The sequence below is a fragment of the Astatotilapia calliptera genome, chromosome 11 (genome assembly GCF_964374335.1).
Source record: "Astatotilapia calliptera chromosome 11, fAstCal68.1, whole genome shotgun sequence".
In the NCBI taxonomy this organism is placed as follows: domain Eukaryota; kingdom Metazoa; phylum Chordata; class Actinopteri; order Cichliformes; family Cichlidae; genus Astatotilapia; species Astatotilapia calliptera.
In genome coordinates, this window is record NC_137432.1 from 23,871,514 (window position 1) to 23,887,508 (window position 15,995).

A 15,995-nucleotide genomic window follows, 5' to 3' on the forward strand; every position below is an offset into this window, starting at 1 on the left:
ATAACTCTGAAATGGGACCCTGACCATGTGTTTCTGTCTGTCAGGCTGCATGATCAACTGATGGACACACAGAAGCTCACTGGCTTTCTCTTTCACTGCTCTAAATCCCATCTTTTCCGGGTGTTTTGGGGGTTTCCCTTGTGTTTTCTTGCTTGACTTCATTTTCGAGGTGAAGCAAAAGTCTTAAGCGTGGTCTTTTTTTCCCACCTCCCTCACTTTCTTGGAGTTTCTGTTTCCTTCATTTGGGATTTTTCCTCCCTTTTTAAAAAAAAATTCCAGCCTGATCGCCTGCTCTTCTGTGTGTACATCAACCCTTCCTTTCCCCCTGCTCTCCTTTTCCTCCCATTTTCCTCCGTTCCTCATCTCCTCGTGTGTCGTTTTTGGGCTATGCTCTCCTCACCCACTGTGATCCTCCAGCCTTATGGACTCCCCGTCTACCCACAGGCAACCACATGCTACCCCAGCATAGTTCAGGTAAACTTCTTGATTTACACTGTGGCCAGACATTATCACATAAATACTGAGATTTTCCCCCCTAGGGAACATCCCTGAAATCATCTACTGGGGAACTATAACTTTATGCAACAAAATAATATTATTTATTATTACAATTCTTAATCTCAATGTCAGTTATTTTGCATTTCTAGAGCTCTGGTTGTTATTTATTCTTTTATTCACCCAAATACTCACATTAAGAAATATAATCAAATAATTGGACATTTAAATCAGCACCTTTGTATGATTTTGCTTGATGATTAAACTAAAAAGATCTTATTCCTATTACCAGACAAAATCCCTGTATTTTGTAAAACTTAAAACATTTTCCAGTGAGCAGAAGAAGCCAAAAGGCCCTAAGTCACAGTTTAATCTAATTCAGTCTATCGATGCATTGCTTAATATGCAACAGGATCTGTGTGAAGTGTGCTAGTTGTGAAATGTCTTATTTATTCACTAGTAAGGACATATTAGTGGTTATCTTTAGTCCACCAGCAAGTGTCCCTGACATGCCACTAATGCCACAGCTCATTTAGTATCTCTCTACCTTGTCTCTGTGCTTCACACCAGCTGTATTTTTAGCCCTCCTCTCCTGAGCAGATAATCACAGGAAGAGGGTCTGTCACCTGTCTTGTGTCCTGTAGTGAGCTGTGCTTAAGATAAATGTGTGAAACCAGCCTGTTGTGCATTTAAATGTTGAATATTAGGCTCCTCCGGGGTAACCTTGACTTATTTCATAAGATTCAGAGAGCTGTTTATGGAAAACAGATGCAGAGAGAATTGTTATTTGAAGGTGACTGGCACTGAAGTAAATAGTCTGAAGCCCCAGCTAGATCTTCCAAGATTCAAGAACTTTATTGTCAGTGCAACAATATACACAGTATACAGCGTACCGAAATGCTCGAATCCTTCACTTCAATCCAGCAATTGTTCCCTTTTTAAAAGTGTCATATTTCCAAGTGCTGGGGAAATTCCTTTATGACTGATGTGGAGCATCTGTTTTAACACAACATTTGGCAGCTTGTAAAACTCCTCTCTCCTCATTATCAGCAATCTTTTCTTCTTCTTTTTTTTTTTATCAGCAATATAAACAAAAAGGCTGTCGTGTCGCTCAATAGGAGGAACCGGGATGTGCAGAATGTGCAGATGGATGGATGAAAAAAAGGAATATTGTGTTACACTTTAATAAGCTACATGTTGCTAACATTTGTAACTCGGCCAGCACCAAAAGGCCACATCTGCAGTCAGCTTCGTCTTGTGTAAATCCCGTGGCAACTGTCCCAGCAAGCACCTGGCTCCGAGCCGTCGACCTCTGACCGCAAGCCAGCAGCTGAGGAAGGAGACGAGCGAGAGAGGGGGAACAAATGGCAATGATAATAAAAAACAAGCCCGTGAGGAGTCTCGTGTTGAGACTGTGGTGCTGAATCAGGCACAGTGGCTGGTTAGTTAGTTAGTCTGTAAGGTGGGGGGAGAGTTGACAGTGATATCTAACAGATGCATTTTCTTCGCTCAACATCGCTTTTATATCTCGGAGGAGGGTCGGAGCAGCTAGATCGTCGTTTCTTCTGATAAGTAGGACAGAGTGCAGGTGCAAGTTGTGTCAACATATTTGGAAACATGTTCCAGCTCCAGTGCGAGAGTTAAGAACGGCCTCAGAGTTGGACGGCGCCTCAATACCTATCTTTCAGCTCTGGTTCAAACTTAAATATTTCTCTTGAATAATGAGTAAGAGCTGCAGATGAATCATCTCCATCAACTTTTCCTCATTCAGTAATTATCAGGGTGAAGCCTGCTTGAATGTCAAATCTGGTTTGTTGAGAGTGCACACTTTATTAAAAATCCTCCTCCAAACCAACAGAGAGTGGTCAAATGAAATCCTCCAAGCCAACAAGAGTCTGCCTGACAACCATTTCCTTGCTTATACAACCAGTTTAACAGCCAGCAGAGCTATGCCAGCCATTATGAGCTGGCGTGGGATAGAGTTTTTTTTAATCGTGACTCCTTTAAATCCTGAAGGCAGCTGACACACTTGTGGCATTTTGCTTGTAAGGTAACTCAGGTTATCCTCTGATCCAGTGATTAAGTGAAAGTATCAGTGCTCTAATAGAAATATTCCCAGTTACTGTGGGGGAATCCTCACAAATGTGAGGATTTTCCAGGATTGTCTTCCAGAATAAATGTTCTTAGATTTGTGAAGTCGTATCCGGAAGCCAAGACAAAATAATTTCATCTGAACATTGTGCTGCAGCATTATTGTACATCTTTAAATGAGGACTGTCCACCATCAGAATGAACATACGGGCTCTATACATTATCTTCATGATCAGCACAAACCTTCATGTGGTTGAAACATATCATGTCACATGTGTCTGAAGTATTAAGATGGAAAAGTTTAGAGTACGAACAGCTCCAATAGTAAGAATCTGCCACTCAGTGTTACTGTTGCGATGAAGTCCTTGGAAAGTTTTCCCTCCTGTAAGAACTCCCTGTCTCCTGAAAGTCTGAGAAGGCCCGTCACAGATATCTCATCTGTTTATACAAGAACTGTTGTGTTAAATGCGTCAGCTGGAAGTCCTAACACAAGATATAAAGCAATAAATCAGAAAGTTTAAATACACATATAACAGTACAGAAGGCGGCATATATACAACATATATGTAGACAGTCAGTGTGAAGAGGTGAGGCTGCACAGACTGTGTTTCTTAGTCTCCTGGTGTGTGACACGTGGACTCATATCTCCTGCCAGACGTTGTCAGGGAGTGCAGACTGTCATGTTGATGTGGTGGGATCTTTAACACTATTGAATCACTGATGCATCTCGGCCTTCCTGAAGCATGGCTGGGTCCAAAACGAGGCGGCGGTAGGTTTATAGTATAAAGCAAGCTCAACATCAGAAATTCAAGTGTAAGCAGTATAAGTATGCTGTAGTCTGACAGCTGGGTAAATGTGTTCACTTTGTTGTTTTTTCTGTTGTGTGGTCATGTTGTAGTAAAATCAGCGAAGCACTTCACTCGCACCCAACCCAAACATTGATGTCATTATTGTGCTTGTGAAGTCCTCTGTTTCTTAAAAGGCAACTGAGCCACTCCACACAACACAAAGAGAAGTAGATGTTCATGAAAATGTCTCTGAGGTAATAAAACCGTGTCTGTCAGGGCCGATATTCTCGGAGGCGACATTTAGCACGATGCACCCTCAGCAGGAGCACACACATTCATAAATACTTAATCCTGGGGGGGAAGCTCCGTACGCTTTCTGTGCTCATGAGTAGGTTAGAGGGGCCCTCTGGGCTCTTTGTGGGAGCAACAAGGTGACTGAAAGTTACAGATGTCCACAGCTGGTGTGGAACACCTCCCCCACCCACAGCCACCCCCCACCCCCGGTCACTTTTCCTCTAGCAATCATTTGATGATTGGTGGATGGGTAGAACTTATGGTGCGGTGGGCGGGTGGTCAGCTGGCATTAAAAATGCGGCAGTTGTTAGACAATGCATCAGAGATCGAGGAATGCAGTAAGGGGGTAAGACCGCTTTTATTTCTCTGCTTTTTACCTCACTTGAATGGAAACTGCGCAGGAGTTTCCTCCAAACCACTGCTTACACTTGGTTTGGAGGAGGTCCTGTTTTCCTGTTTAATCTTGTTTTTCTCATTAAAGGTAGTTTGTTACGCATTTTTAAAAAAAAAAAAGTTTTTAAGTAAACAGTTGTTTAATTAAAATGGATATTAGAGATTCTAAAGTCTATGAGACTTAAAACATACCTGTGGCTGTTGAATCTGATGAGATTCCAATAATTTTACATGACATTGTACTACATAAAGTCAACATTTTGGACATAAATATTGTTTTCAAGTGCCAAATCTGTCATTTGTAATGGGAAAAACAGAAAGAGTTAAATTTAACAATGAGCTCCACGTTTGGCATTAAGAATGAATCAGTTATTACAATTGTGAGAAATGTCTTAATATTAGAGATGTTTTTAATTATATCTATACTTGGATGTTGCTTTGGATAAGCAAAAAGAAATGTAGTGTTTAGGACTGGTCATCAGATGTATTTTTCAAGGATAATTTACTATTTCTTTATTACCACACACAAAAAACAAACTCACAAAAGGCAGTTATTTAAAAAAGAATAGGTAAATATCTAAGGTAATTTATAGTGACCTCTTCCAAACACTGCAACCTACCAGTAAGCTTATTTAGCTTTGTATTTTGTCTTACTATTACTGTTAAAAACATCTTTTGCTATGGTTATTATTATCAGATTATTTAAGAGATTTCACAGCATTTTACTCCTTCTGACAGTTAAACTGATGTGTAAAATTGGGTGGAACAATCATTTATTGTGGTATTTGTGTATCTGTCATCTTCATTAAAGATCACAGTGTCACTGCAGCGTGTTTATGCAGTTTGTTTTATTGTAAAAACAGAAGATCAACAACAACATCTTGTGTTTCGTTTGTTTACATCTATGCTGTCATATTCTGGCATGAGTGGCTCATTCGTCTCCCTCTTCCTCTTTTCCTCAGGGGGCCCCCACTCAGGAGGCTGCCCCAGGCAGCGCAGACCCTGCCCTGCCTCAGGTCTATGCCCCGCCTCCCTCTTACCCCCCACCAGGTCAAGGTCCCCCAACATCCGCCAGCAGACTGGCAACTCTCGACTTTAGCTCTGCACATCCGAGCTCAGAGTACCAGGAACATCCCCAGCTCAGAGTCTATCAGGGCCCTCAGCACGATGGGGGCGACTCTCTGACATCTGGCAACACGGTAAGAGCGGTCTGTGACAAATGTTGATGTTCCAGGCCAATAAAACATGATCGTCAGTAAGTCGACAGGTAGCACTTTCACATGTTCTGCAGAGCAACAGGCCCAGATAGGGTTTCCTTCTATATTTAGAGCCCCATGTCCACCGCGGTGTCCTTGTATGGAAATGCCTGTCACCCTCTGTGGAGCAAAATGTCGAGGCAGCTGATAAGGGATTTATTGATGAAAATAAATGCCCACTTTTCCTTTCTCCCTCCCCCAGGTCTCATTTAAGTGTCAATAAAACTGATCACCTTTCCAGATCGCCGCTCGAACTTTGTGCTGATACTTACAGTTTACAGTTTAAGCTATCTGAAGGATGTTTATAAAGTCCATGTCAGGCTTTTGTGATTTGTCTGATGAAATCATTTCTGGTACAGGATAAACAATGATTACATCTTTAAAAATGTATCAACAAATGGTTTTTGAAACTAAAGAGAATTTTTAATAGATAATTTGTGTCTTCATTCTGCTACTGCGATAAGATTATTTCAACCTGTTTACCATCAAATTTGCTTTACATATTCTTTTAAAAACCAAATTAATCTTTTATTAAATCAACGGAAGAAACCTGCATTATAATTTTATCCTCAGTTGAATCTAAAGTCATTGCTCTGCAGCTGTTCCTGGCTGGTTGCGTAGATAACCCTCGTGTTTATTACCTCAAATGTTTCAGTGTAATCTTGCCGGTGGTGTGGCAGCAGTGTCCTTTACTCATACTGGCAGTTACCACACTGATGAATTTCACTGACACCCTGTGGTCTCTGGTTGCTGCTGATCTCTTTCTGTGTGTGGCCTGCACCACTTCAGCATCGGTGCACTGTGGGAGCGTCTTTAATTTCCATTTATATTGTAAGATAAAGACCCTACAATAACAGAGAACACATTAATGCACAAACAGGTCACACTGGCCTCAGTCTTTATGAGCTGCCTGATGTTTCCTCTTGATTTTGAATGAAATAACTTGATAAAACGATGAGGAATTGTTGTTACAACAGGCTACTAATCTGCTGGAATCTTATGGAAATTGTAATAAACTATATTATACAATTACACAGTTCAGAACTTGAGGGACTCTCTAGAATTTCCATCTTGTGCTGCCATCAGGTTAAAATCAAAGTGATTTTTTTGTTAGCCTACTTGCAGAATAATGACCACCAGTAAGCTGTAGGCTACTTGCATTATTCCTAATTAGCAATTTGAATTCAATTTCAAGCTCATTTACAATAACAAATTTACAATAACAGTTGCCTCAAGGGCCTTAATACTGTAAGCTAAAAACCCTGCAATATGAGAGGGAAAAAACCTTTTTAGCAGGAAGAGACAGCCAGCAGAACCAGGCTTTACAGTTTAAAAGCAAAATTTACCATGCCACTCTCACTGAATTGATTAAAAAAACAGCAACACACACGAGAGAAAGTTTGTCTTTTTTAAATAATGTAATATTTTGACTCACACTGCCTGCAGAGACCTATTGTCACTTCCCAGGTCTGTAATTGAAAAAAACGTATTTATTATTTTATTTTGAAAAAACTTATCTTAACCATGTAAAGCCTGAAATAAATATTACCCTTAAAATTAGAAGCCATCTATGTCCACTGTAAGCGACCATCTTTGAACAGGGGCGATGGTTTACGACACCATCTATAATCCAGTTTTGAGTTCCCTCCCCAGAAGCCTTAGCGCCCACTCACATCCTGGGCCATCTGACCTCAGGAAATCGCATGATAAGGTGGGGCCAGGTTTCACAATGAGCTCACCTGAAACTCTGGCTGATTGGGACCCACACCTGTTTTCACACCTTGGCTCATGTGATTAGAGGATCATCAGGGGGTCCTTTTGTCCCTCTGTGGGGGGAAACTCCCACTGGGTTTAAATCTGGGACTCTCCACCATTTGACCTTAGAACTGAAGAAGCTTCTCGGATGAGAGGTGAAACGTCTTCAAGCAACTTAAAGAAGTCCAGACGCTTTTCTTTGCAAGCTCCTTTGACTACCCTTAAAATTCTATTTTCTAAAAACTGGATTGTTTAGTAAACAAAATATTGTTTAGTAGACAAAATATAAAAAATATATTTTATTTTTTTAGTGCATCAGTGTTTGATTCATCGGGCTGTGATTGCAGCCATTCCCCAACTCTGTGAATGGTACTCATGACCATTGATCATTCGTCCTTGATCAGTGGTTGTTGATCAATGACAATTTGCATATTAATGCTCAAGGAACTGACATCACAGCCCACTGTTTATTCAGTGGTGCTAGTTTCAGTCATTATACAAATGTACTGTTTATAAGGTTGGGGAAACCTGCAGTCAGCTGAGACTGAAGAAGTCACCTGGATGAGTGACGAAACGTTTCTCCCACTGAAAACGGTTCATCCAGATGAACAGAACCAACCTTTTGGGACCTTGCAGAAGTGGTTACTTGAAGATGTGATTTCACCTTGGAACAGGTTTAAATATTCTTAACGGATTAGCAGATTTTTTTTTCTTATTCATGAAGACATGAGTTATGTGGTCAGAGATGTGTGTGACTGTTTTGTTTTTGCAGTGCAGAAGTCTCCTTCAGACATGGAAACATCTACTCTGACACACGCAGAGCCGTCTGATCTGTGTGGCAGGTCAGCTCTGTGTCCTGCTTCTCCCTTCCTCCTCTCATAAATGGTGTTTTATGGCCCCGTTTATATATTTTATCACTAGAGTCCCAGACATACTCGGGTCCGTGATGATTTTCGGGGAAAGTTGAGACGTCGCCACGGAGGGAGGGGGTCAAAAAGGGGGGGGCGGGGTGAGGCTGACCGGATGATTCCCCCCCCCTTTCCCCCGTCTGAAATATCGCTCAGGTCCAGAACTCAATCCTGCATCGTGACAATGACACCACCACCCAACTCAACCCTCTGTACCTCTGTCCCCCCCCCCTCCACTCTGGCCTGTATGTGCGTGTGTGTGTGTGTGTGTGCGTGTGTGTGGGTCTGCTGTCTACAGTTGAAGCCACATCAAGCCAGTGTAGTGTACACCAGTAGTAGCCTGTGTGCATTTATATGTCTGTATGAATGTGTTTCTGTACCTCTCTCTGTCTGTCTCCTTCTTATTAATGATGCCCCCTGACGAACGACTTTAACCTTTGGCAAAAAAGCAGCACCGTGACCCCCCACCCCACCCGTCCCCCACTGACCCTTCAGTTTTAAACTCTGTCCCCTTTCTGTGCACCTTCTTTGCCTTGTTTACTGAAGCCTTTTTCACTCCTTATCTGCCTCGTGGTACTAGACTGCTAATACTCAGGGCTTGGGAGTGTAATCTTATTTCCATTAGAGTAGCACATCTCCCAGTAATTTTTCTTTTTCGCGTTAATTTTTGTGCTCCCTGCTCCTCCTCTTCCTTTTGTTTCTTGCTGCTGAAGCTCACTGGTTTTAGTTTGTTGCCCTTTTTTGCAGATTTTCTTTCAAATCTATATATTTTTAACCACTTTTCTTGCAATGGTTGAACAATGCTGGTTGGCCAACACACCTGCACACACACATATATATATATGCACATACATGCACACACACTAGCATCGTGGTGCATTGTGGGATAGTGAATGTTTTGGTTTTGGCACATTAGTTCTTGAATTTTTCTGCATGGGGCAGTTTATATAAGTTAATCTAGCACAGGTATGTCTTTAATACTAAGGTAAAACAAGTAGTTGTTAGAGCCACTGTGGGAAACTTTGAGTTAGAGTCTGAAAACAGCTTAAAACAACTTCTCACTCTTCACGACGGCTGGAATGAGCAGTTTTAATACCAGACATTTGGCGTTTATTGTTAGCGTCACTGTCCTAATCTCCTACAGGCATGTATTCAACGACGCCTCACTAAACTGGAGCCCCTTCCACGCCTCCTTACATTTGCTTGAGAAGGTTCACTGGTTGCTGAATGCTGGTTGAACTTGGTTTGGTTCACTTGATCTCATGAAAGTGATCTTTGAGCTTTAATGCCATGTGATGCTTACGCAACTGGAGTTTTTACCTAAACATGAAATTCTCTGGAACATGTTGAATTTGTTGAATTTACTTTGTTGTTTGTTTGTTTTTCTCTTTTCCTTCTTTGCTTTTCTACTGATGCCCTCTCCCAATTTTTCTTCACATCTGTCCCACCTCATTCACACCCTCTCCATCTTTTGTTTTCCATCTTCTTTTGTTCTTCCCGTCCATTCTTCCTCTATCCACTTGCTTGCCTCCTCCTCTTCCTCTGCCTCCTTGTCCTGTTTCGTGCTTTCTCACTGTCAGGAGGACTCTTTGGTCCCCGTGACCTCTGACCCCCAGTCTCTCAGTGTGTCCGTGTCATCGGGGGGCGGGGCAGGAAGCGGTAGCGAGGAAGAGGGGTCAGGTAAAACCCAACCGAAACGCCTCCATGTCTCGAACATCCCCTTTCGCTTTAGAGACCCAGACCTCCGCCAGATGTTTGGGGTATGACAGTCACCTCGTTTCTGAGCTTCACACATACACAGAGCCCATGTTTTCATGTTGAATCCAACAATTTCCACTCTGTGAAAATTGCTCTGACACTTTCAGCAATTTGGCAAGATCCTCGATGTAGAGATTATCTTCAATGAGAGGGGGTCAAAGGTGAGCAGCTCAGAAATATGATCAGTGCTTTTAAACCAACGTGGGAATCATTCATCAGTAAACATATAACCGTGCAAACACACAGGGCTTTGGATTCGTCACTTTCGAGAATGCTACCGAGGCTGACAGAGCAAGAGAAAAGCTGAACGGGACAATTGTGGAAGGGAGGAAGATCGAGGTAAAGCGAGATTTCCCCATTTCTTTTTTAAAACTAGAAAACAAACATGCAGTTTTGTTTTACCCAGAGAGAGAAAAAAAATGGCCACCTCACTATAAATGTATTTATGACCCTGTAACTTCCCTTGGACATTATACCTAAGTGATATTTATTGATCACATGGCTGGAAATCACGCAGCTTTTGTGTTGTAGGTTTAACTTTCTGATTCCATGATTATCCTTATTATTTTATCCCCAGGTTAATAATGCCACTGCACGAGTAGTTACCAAGAAACCCCAAGCGCCTCTCGTGAACGGTGAAATCTCAAGTAAGAAACTTCTCATTAATATTTGGGTCCTGACTAATCTTTGGAGCTTGTTTTTAATAGAGGCCTTGTTTTTGCAGCTTCCGGTTGGAAGATCAACCCAGTCATGGGGGCCATGTACGCACCTGAGCTCTATACAGGTAACTAAAGGTTTCCCTCTTTCATGCTGACATATTGCTCTGAAGAGATGATCAGCACTGCCATTTCACTCCTCCTGCTACTTTTTTTCCTCTCCTCTATTTTAGTTGCCAGTTTTCCGTACCCTGTAGCGACTCCTACGCTGGCCTACCGCGGTTCAGCGCTGCGTGGTCGGGGTCGAGCTGTCTACAACACAATTCGCTCCACTGCAACCACACCTGCTGCTGTCCCCACCTACCCTGGGTAAGACTCTGAGCACCGGTGTCGGCTTTATATCCAATTACTTTCATTTTGATAATGTTTTATTCTTTTTTTTTCAGGGTTGTGTATCAGGATGGACTGTATGGAGCAGAAGTTTATGTACGCAGCTGAACTCTACTCATATCTTTACTTTTTTAATCAGTCAATCAGTTGCTGCTGCTTTATTGTTGCTTCATCTTTCCCATGCAGGGTGGATACCCTGCAGCATACAGAGTGGCTCAGTCAGCATCTGCTGCCACAGCGACCTACAGTGATGGGTAAACAGACAAACAATGTACACAAAGATGAATGTTCTTGCTCATTCTGATGCTGTGTTTGAGCTTCAGCAGTACCACTGAGCAGCTGTGTGCCTAATAGTATATACCGCTTTTACCTGAGCAGAAACACAAAACCTATTTGGAGCATTTCGGCTATTCCCATGAAAATGTCTTCCTACCTACACAGAGCTCACTCTTTGAACTCAAACTTGGCTTTTGTAACTTTTATCAAGATAAACACAGCTTTTGAAAATATTCTGCCTTGTGCCAGGAAGTAAAGATCTGGATTTTCTCAAACAGTCAGGAATTTATCTTGTAACATTTACTGTGAGTGGACACAGTATGTAAAATAAAAAACCTCATTTTTTTGTTCCTGTGTAGCTCAAAGATCCCACCTGAGATTACGTTCTTGTTTTTATCTCAAGGATTTTATGGGCCTTGTTAAGCAGCTTTAAATTAACCAATAGCACACAAACTGCTAGTAGAAGAAGAAGCTTTCAACTGCTCCCTTAGTCACAAGGGGTCGTCACAGTGGGCAGATCCACATGTTTGTTTTGGCAGATTTTTATGCCGGATGGCCTTCCAAACACAACCTCAAAGGGATGTGTGGCTCTTCCAAGGATAACAATATCATAATAACACCCAAAGTACTGTTTTTGTAAGATACTTCAGATATTATTCAGTACCAAATGTGCTTTTGATTGGTTTCCATCACATAACTTATTACAGTGCTGGATGCTCACATTAATCATGGCAGAATATTCACATAATGTAAAAAAATTCACATATATGCCTGACTTCAGTTGGCTTTCATTAATCATAAAGAATTTGCAGAATTTCATTTGCAGATAAATTAATAAGAAACAAAGTTTAATTGGAGTCGTGATATTATTATTTTTTTAAACAGATATGGACGGGTTTACGCTCCAGAGGCCTATCACCACTCAGTCGGACCAACAACGTATGGGGTCGGTACAATGGTGAGCAGCTATCAGAGTAAACAAAGCTTAATCTGAGAAATACATCACGGTGGTTAACTTGCACCTTTCACCCTACTACTGTCAACAGGCCAGTTTGTACAGAGGAGGATACAACCGCTTCACCCCCTACTGAGGCCCGGTGAAGGGCGGGGTCGTCGGGCATCTCTGTTGAACTTTGGGACACTGCAGGGCAGATTACAATAATCCTTAAAAACAACCTCGGAAATGTGGCACACGTGGTGTCACCTCCTGTCTCCATCACAACCTCTCTTCGGGAGACTAAACAGACTGAAGGTTAAAATACTGTAGGACCCACTTACCATCCGCTCTGCTGGAGAATACGTAGGAGACGCTGTCGCTTGAAACCTTTTAATGCTTTGCTTTTTTTTTTTTTTTGGATAAGTAGTTAAAAAAATACTGTGAGATTCTTGTGTTTAATAATTTGGGATTTTTTTTCAGGGGTCAAACTGTGCAAAAAACATTTTGTACAATTTTAAATGATTTATTTTTGTTGGCATTTATCTACTGTGTGTGTGTGTGTGTGTGTGTGTGTGTGTGTGTGTGTGTGTGTGTGTGTGTGTGTGTGTGTGCGCGTGTGGGAATGTCTGTGAGTTTCAACATCAAGAGAGCGATTTGGCTGCGACACTGATATTGCAACTAAAAGCACAGAAATAATGTTTATCAGCTGGACTTATTTTTATTTCTAACAATCTACCTCTAAATCTACATGTTTAGCTTTTCATACAGCCGTTACATTTAATCCTTGTTTGCAGTTTCTTGAGTCCTTTCCTACCTTTCTGTTCATAAATACTAACACAGTGTAGTTTCTGTTTTCTGGCTTCACTCCTTGCTACCTTGCTTGAGCTTTGATGACCGGAGGGTCACTGTCCTGTATTTTCTCCCTCTTTTCTCCTTCATTACTGCTAAATGACTTCTTTTCTTGTATCAGTTAGTTCTTCTTGGCTTTGTTTTACTCTATTCTGCTTTGTTTGATGTTTACCTCTGAATAAATCAGACTTTTTTCTCCTCTATCTCTTCTGTTCTTTATTCTGCTTCTCCTCACTCCCTGGGTTTCTGGTTTTTCTTCTGTGGCAACGCAACATTACATCGACAAGGCTATAGAAAAAAAAAAACCCAAACAAACCCTTCTTTTATTTTCTTTGTGTGATTTCACTGCTTACTGTTTAGTTGCATCATTCTCATATTTTTCCCTCCTCCTTCTAACACTCAGTGCCAGTATTCATGCTCTACATGTATGAAAACCATCCTGGGCCTGTTTTCTATTTTCTGCACATTCTAAACTTCCAGATTATTGGCCTTTGTTTCATTTCCTTTGTAAGTTTCACCTCATGTGATAGATCAGCAATGCATTTTAATCTTTTCTTATTAAGTCTTATAAGTGTTTTATGCAACAACTTCTTTACTCCACGTTTGTTTCCTCGTGTGAATTTCTTCTGTACCGTTTCGCTGCTCTGCTTCTGCCTTTTTTCTTCTTAGTATTTCTTTTAGCGTTTAGTCTTTTTCGTTTGCCAGCTTTCTTGCTATTTTTAAACTGAACTGTCCTTTGCCATTATATGCCTTTTGCTGTTTGCATGACAAAATGATTTTTTTTCCTGCTGCACTTTCTACATCTTTAACCTTCCACACTAACTTTTTTCCAGCTGCTCTCAAGGATTTTTAATCTGTGTTGGTTAAAGTAAAAACTATCACCATATGAATGAACATTAAACCATCGTGCTTCGTCTGCTAGCTGATCTGCTTTATCACAGATGCCATCATTCAACATCTTCATAATAAACTGTTTGCAAGCAACTCTGTGCTCCACTGAACTGCTAGATTTCAATCAACTCCAGCAAAAACAAAAGACAGTATGTGCTCTCTGTACTTTTTTTTTTTTTTTTTATTAGACGTCTTTCCAAAAGATATGTACACAATATTTACAAAATGGCAGTTTATCCTATCAGATCTATGTAGCCATGGGAATGAGGGATAGGGAGGGCACATTACAGATAGACCTTCAGCTTCAGTTGTTAAAGTGCTGCAACACAAACTATTAAAAGCACTGCAGACAGGATACAATACTTACTAGTGAGAGTTGCACACGGCAGTCACAAACATACCCAACATAAGAAGAAAAAAAAAGGGTAAGAATGACAAAAGAGAAATACTGGTTAGAGAGTCAGGGGAGAGGAGAGAGGTTGAAACATCATGCAGGGAGGAGTGAAGAAGAGAAAGTGAGAAGATTCTACAAAAAACTAGTTAAAAAAAGAAAAAAAAAGAAAAAGAAATGAACAAAGGTGGAGGGAAAGAGGGAGATGGGAGTTCTTCAAGGGTCAAAAAAGCAGTTACAAAGACTGATGGAGGTATACACCAACATAGGAGCAAAATACACAAAAATTGGGAGGGGTGGGGTATTAAATGAAAATGTGTACATTAGTTATCTGGATGATTTTTCTATGTAAAGACAAACATCCTGGGCTGTTTCAGTGCTGAAAATCTGAGACATCAGATGTATAGAATACAAGCCTGCATTAAATTTAAAAAAAAAAAAATTCTTACATCATTTCAGAAGAGTCACTGCTTAGCATGTGAACACAAACCTATAAACTTTATACTTGAAAAAAAAAAGAAAAGGTGTTGGTGAGTTTTAGGTCACTATGTTCTGCATGTCCAGACATATTTTATTCAATGCCAATTCAACTCTCAAGCAGCCTGCCAGTATAACAAACAAAAGCTAAAACATTTCTAATCAGAGGAGAGAAAAAAAATCCAACCTAACTAAATATGAAAAGTCTTATCAGCAAACAACTATGCAAATGCATCTGGACACGCAGAACCCCACAGCACAAGGAAAACACGACTCGAGAGCTTTGTTTTTAAAAACTAGAACAGGTACGATGTTGCACACAAAACCATTTTAAATAAGGGCTAGCAGCAAATCCCATTAGCAGCATTTCAACATTTTCAACTTTTCATTATGCGATGCTCCCCTGTGTTTTATGAGCTGTATGGCTTCAACTCAGGCGGGTCAAACCGAGACAGTGCTCACAATTCACTCTCTCCGGCAGGCATCTGGAGGAGTTTCGCCCACTTATCCCTCCGTGTGCTCCTGCAATGCAGCAGCCTTGCAAGCTGAAGGACGAGAAGTCTGGCGGCATGTGGGAGGAGGGTTTAAGGAGTGAGGGGAGGGGGGGCAGTAAGGAGGATAGGGGAGTAAGGTAAATGAAGGGAGGGGGGGGGGGGAAAGAAAGGAAACATGTTGAGATCTTTGTCATTACAAAACATATGCTGAAATCAAAGGTCAACAACGAACAAATCTAAAATATATATATGATCCAGGGTCACACGTGATTCATCGACATGATTGGTCAGGAGGCAAGGTTTTAGCCACATTGGTCTGATTTGTCACTGAATATATACGAAACCAGCAGGAACCAATCAGAGAGCACAAAACAGGAAAATGTGGCACAAAACCTAAAGGGAAAAATTTCAACAACTTATTTTTCCTTCTTTTTTGGACCAATGGAGTCTGAGCATCGAGCCAAAATTGGATTTGACAACCTGTGCAACTGTGTTCAGGCTGCACTCGGAAACAGCGCTAACTGACATTTCTCCGATATAGCCACACTGAGATCACTGCATACAATCAAATTCTACTTTTTTTTTTTTTTAACATATTCACAAATTTGTTCAATAGTTGTATGAACAAAGAAAAAACAAACAAAAAACATTCACACTTACCCATGTGTGAACAAAAAACAAAAACAAAAACAAAAAACCTACACGGTGTACTAAAAAGAAATCACATCAATTATCATACAGTATTTACAAAGTATACTCTGTTAATAAGTAAACGTGGAGGTTTTACATTAAGCCTGAATCCATTCCTGTTCTTATCAATCAAAACAGGATTAAATACTCAATGTCAGACTCAATGTTCCTACAGCGGTTAATACTGATATTAATTTAGAAGAAAA

At 40.9% G+C, this 15,995-nt stretch overlaps 1 protein-coding gene across 2 annotated transcripts; it reads left to right on the top strand.

The window, feature by feature from the left end:
• Positions 1-40: 40 nt before the first annotated feature.
• On the top strand, positions 41-14,306 carry rbfox1l (RNA binding fox-1 homolog 1, like). Of its 2 annotated transcripts, none has more exons than XM_026184286.2 (12): positions 41-474; positions 5,024-5,260; positions 9,561-9,740; positions 9,846-9,899; positions 9,985-10,077; positions 10,316-10,385; positions 10,463-10,522; positions 10,628-10,763; positions 10,841-10,880; positions 10,971-11,038; positions 11,946-12,018; positions 12,107-14,306. In XM_026184286.2, exons 1-12 carry the CDS (start codon positions 388-390, stop codon positions 12,149-12,151), a joined length of 1,143 nt encoding a protein of 380 aa, XP_026040071.1. In that variant the 5' UTR covers positions 41-387; the 3' UTR covers positions 12,152-14,306. The 2 variants fall into 2 exon arrangements, with proteins under 2 accessions (XP_026040071.1, XP_026040070.2); XM_026184285.2 differs by lacking the exon at positions 41-474 and adding an exon at positions 3,902-4,014.
• The last annotated feature ends 1,689 nt before the right edge of the window (positions 14,307-15,995 follow it).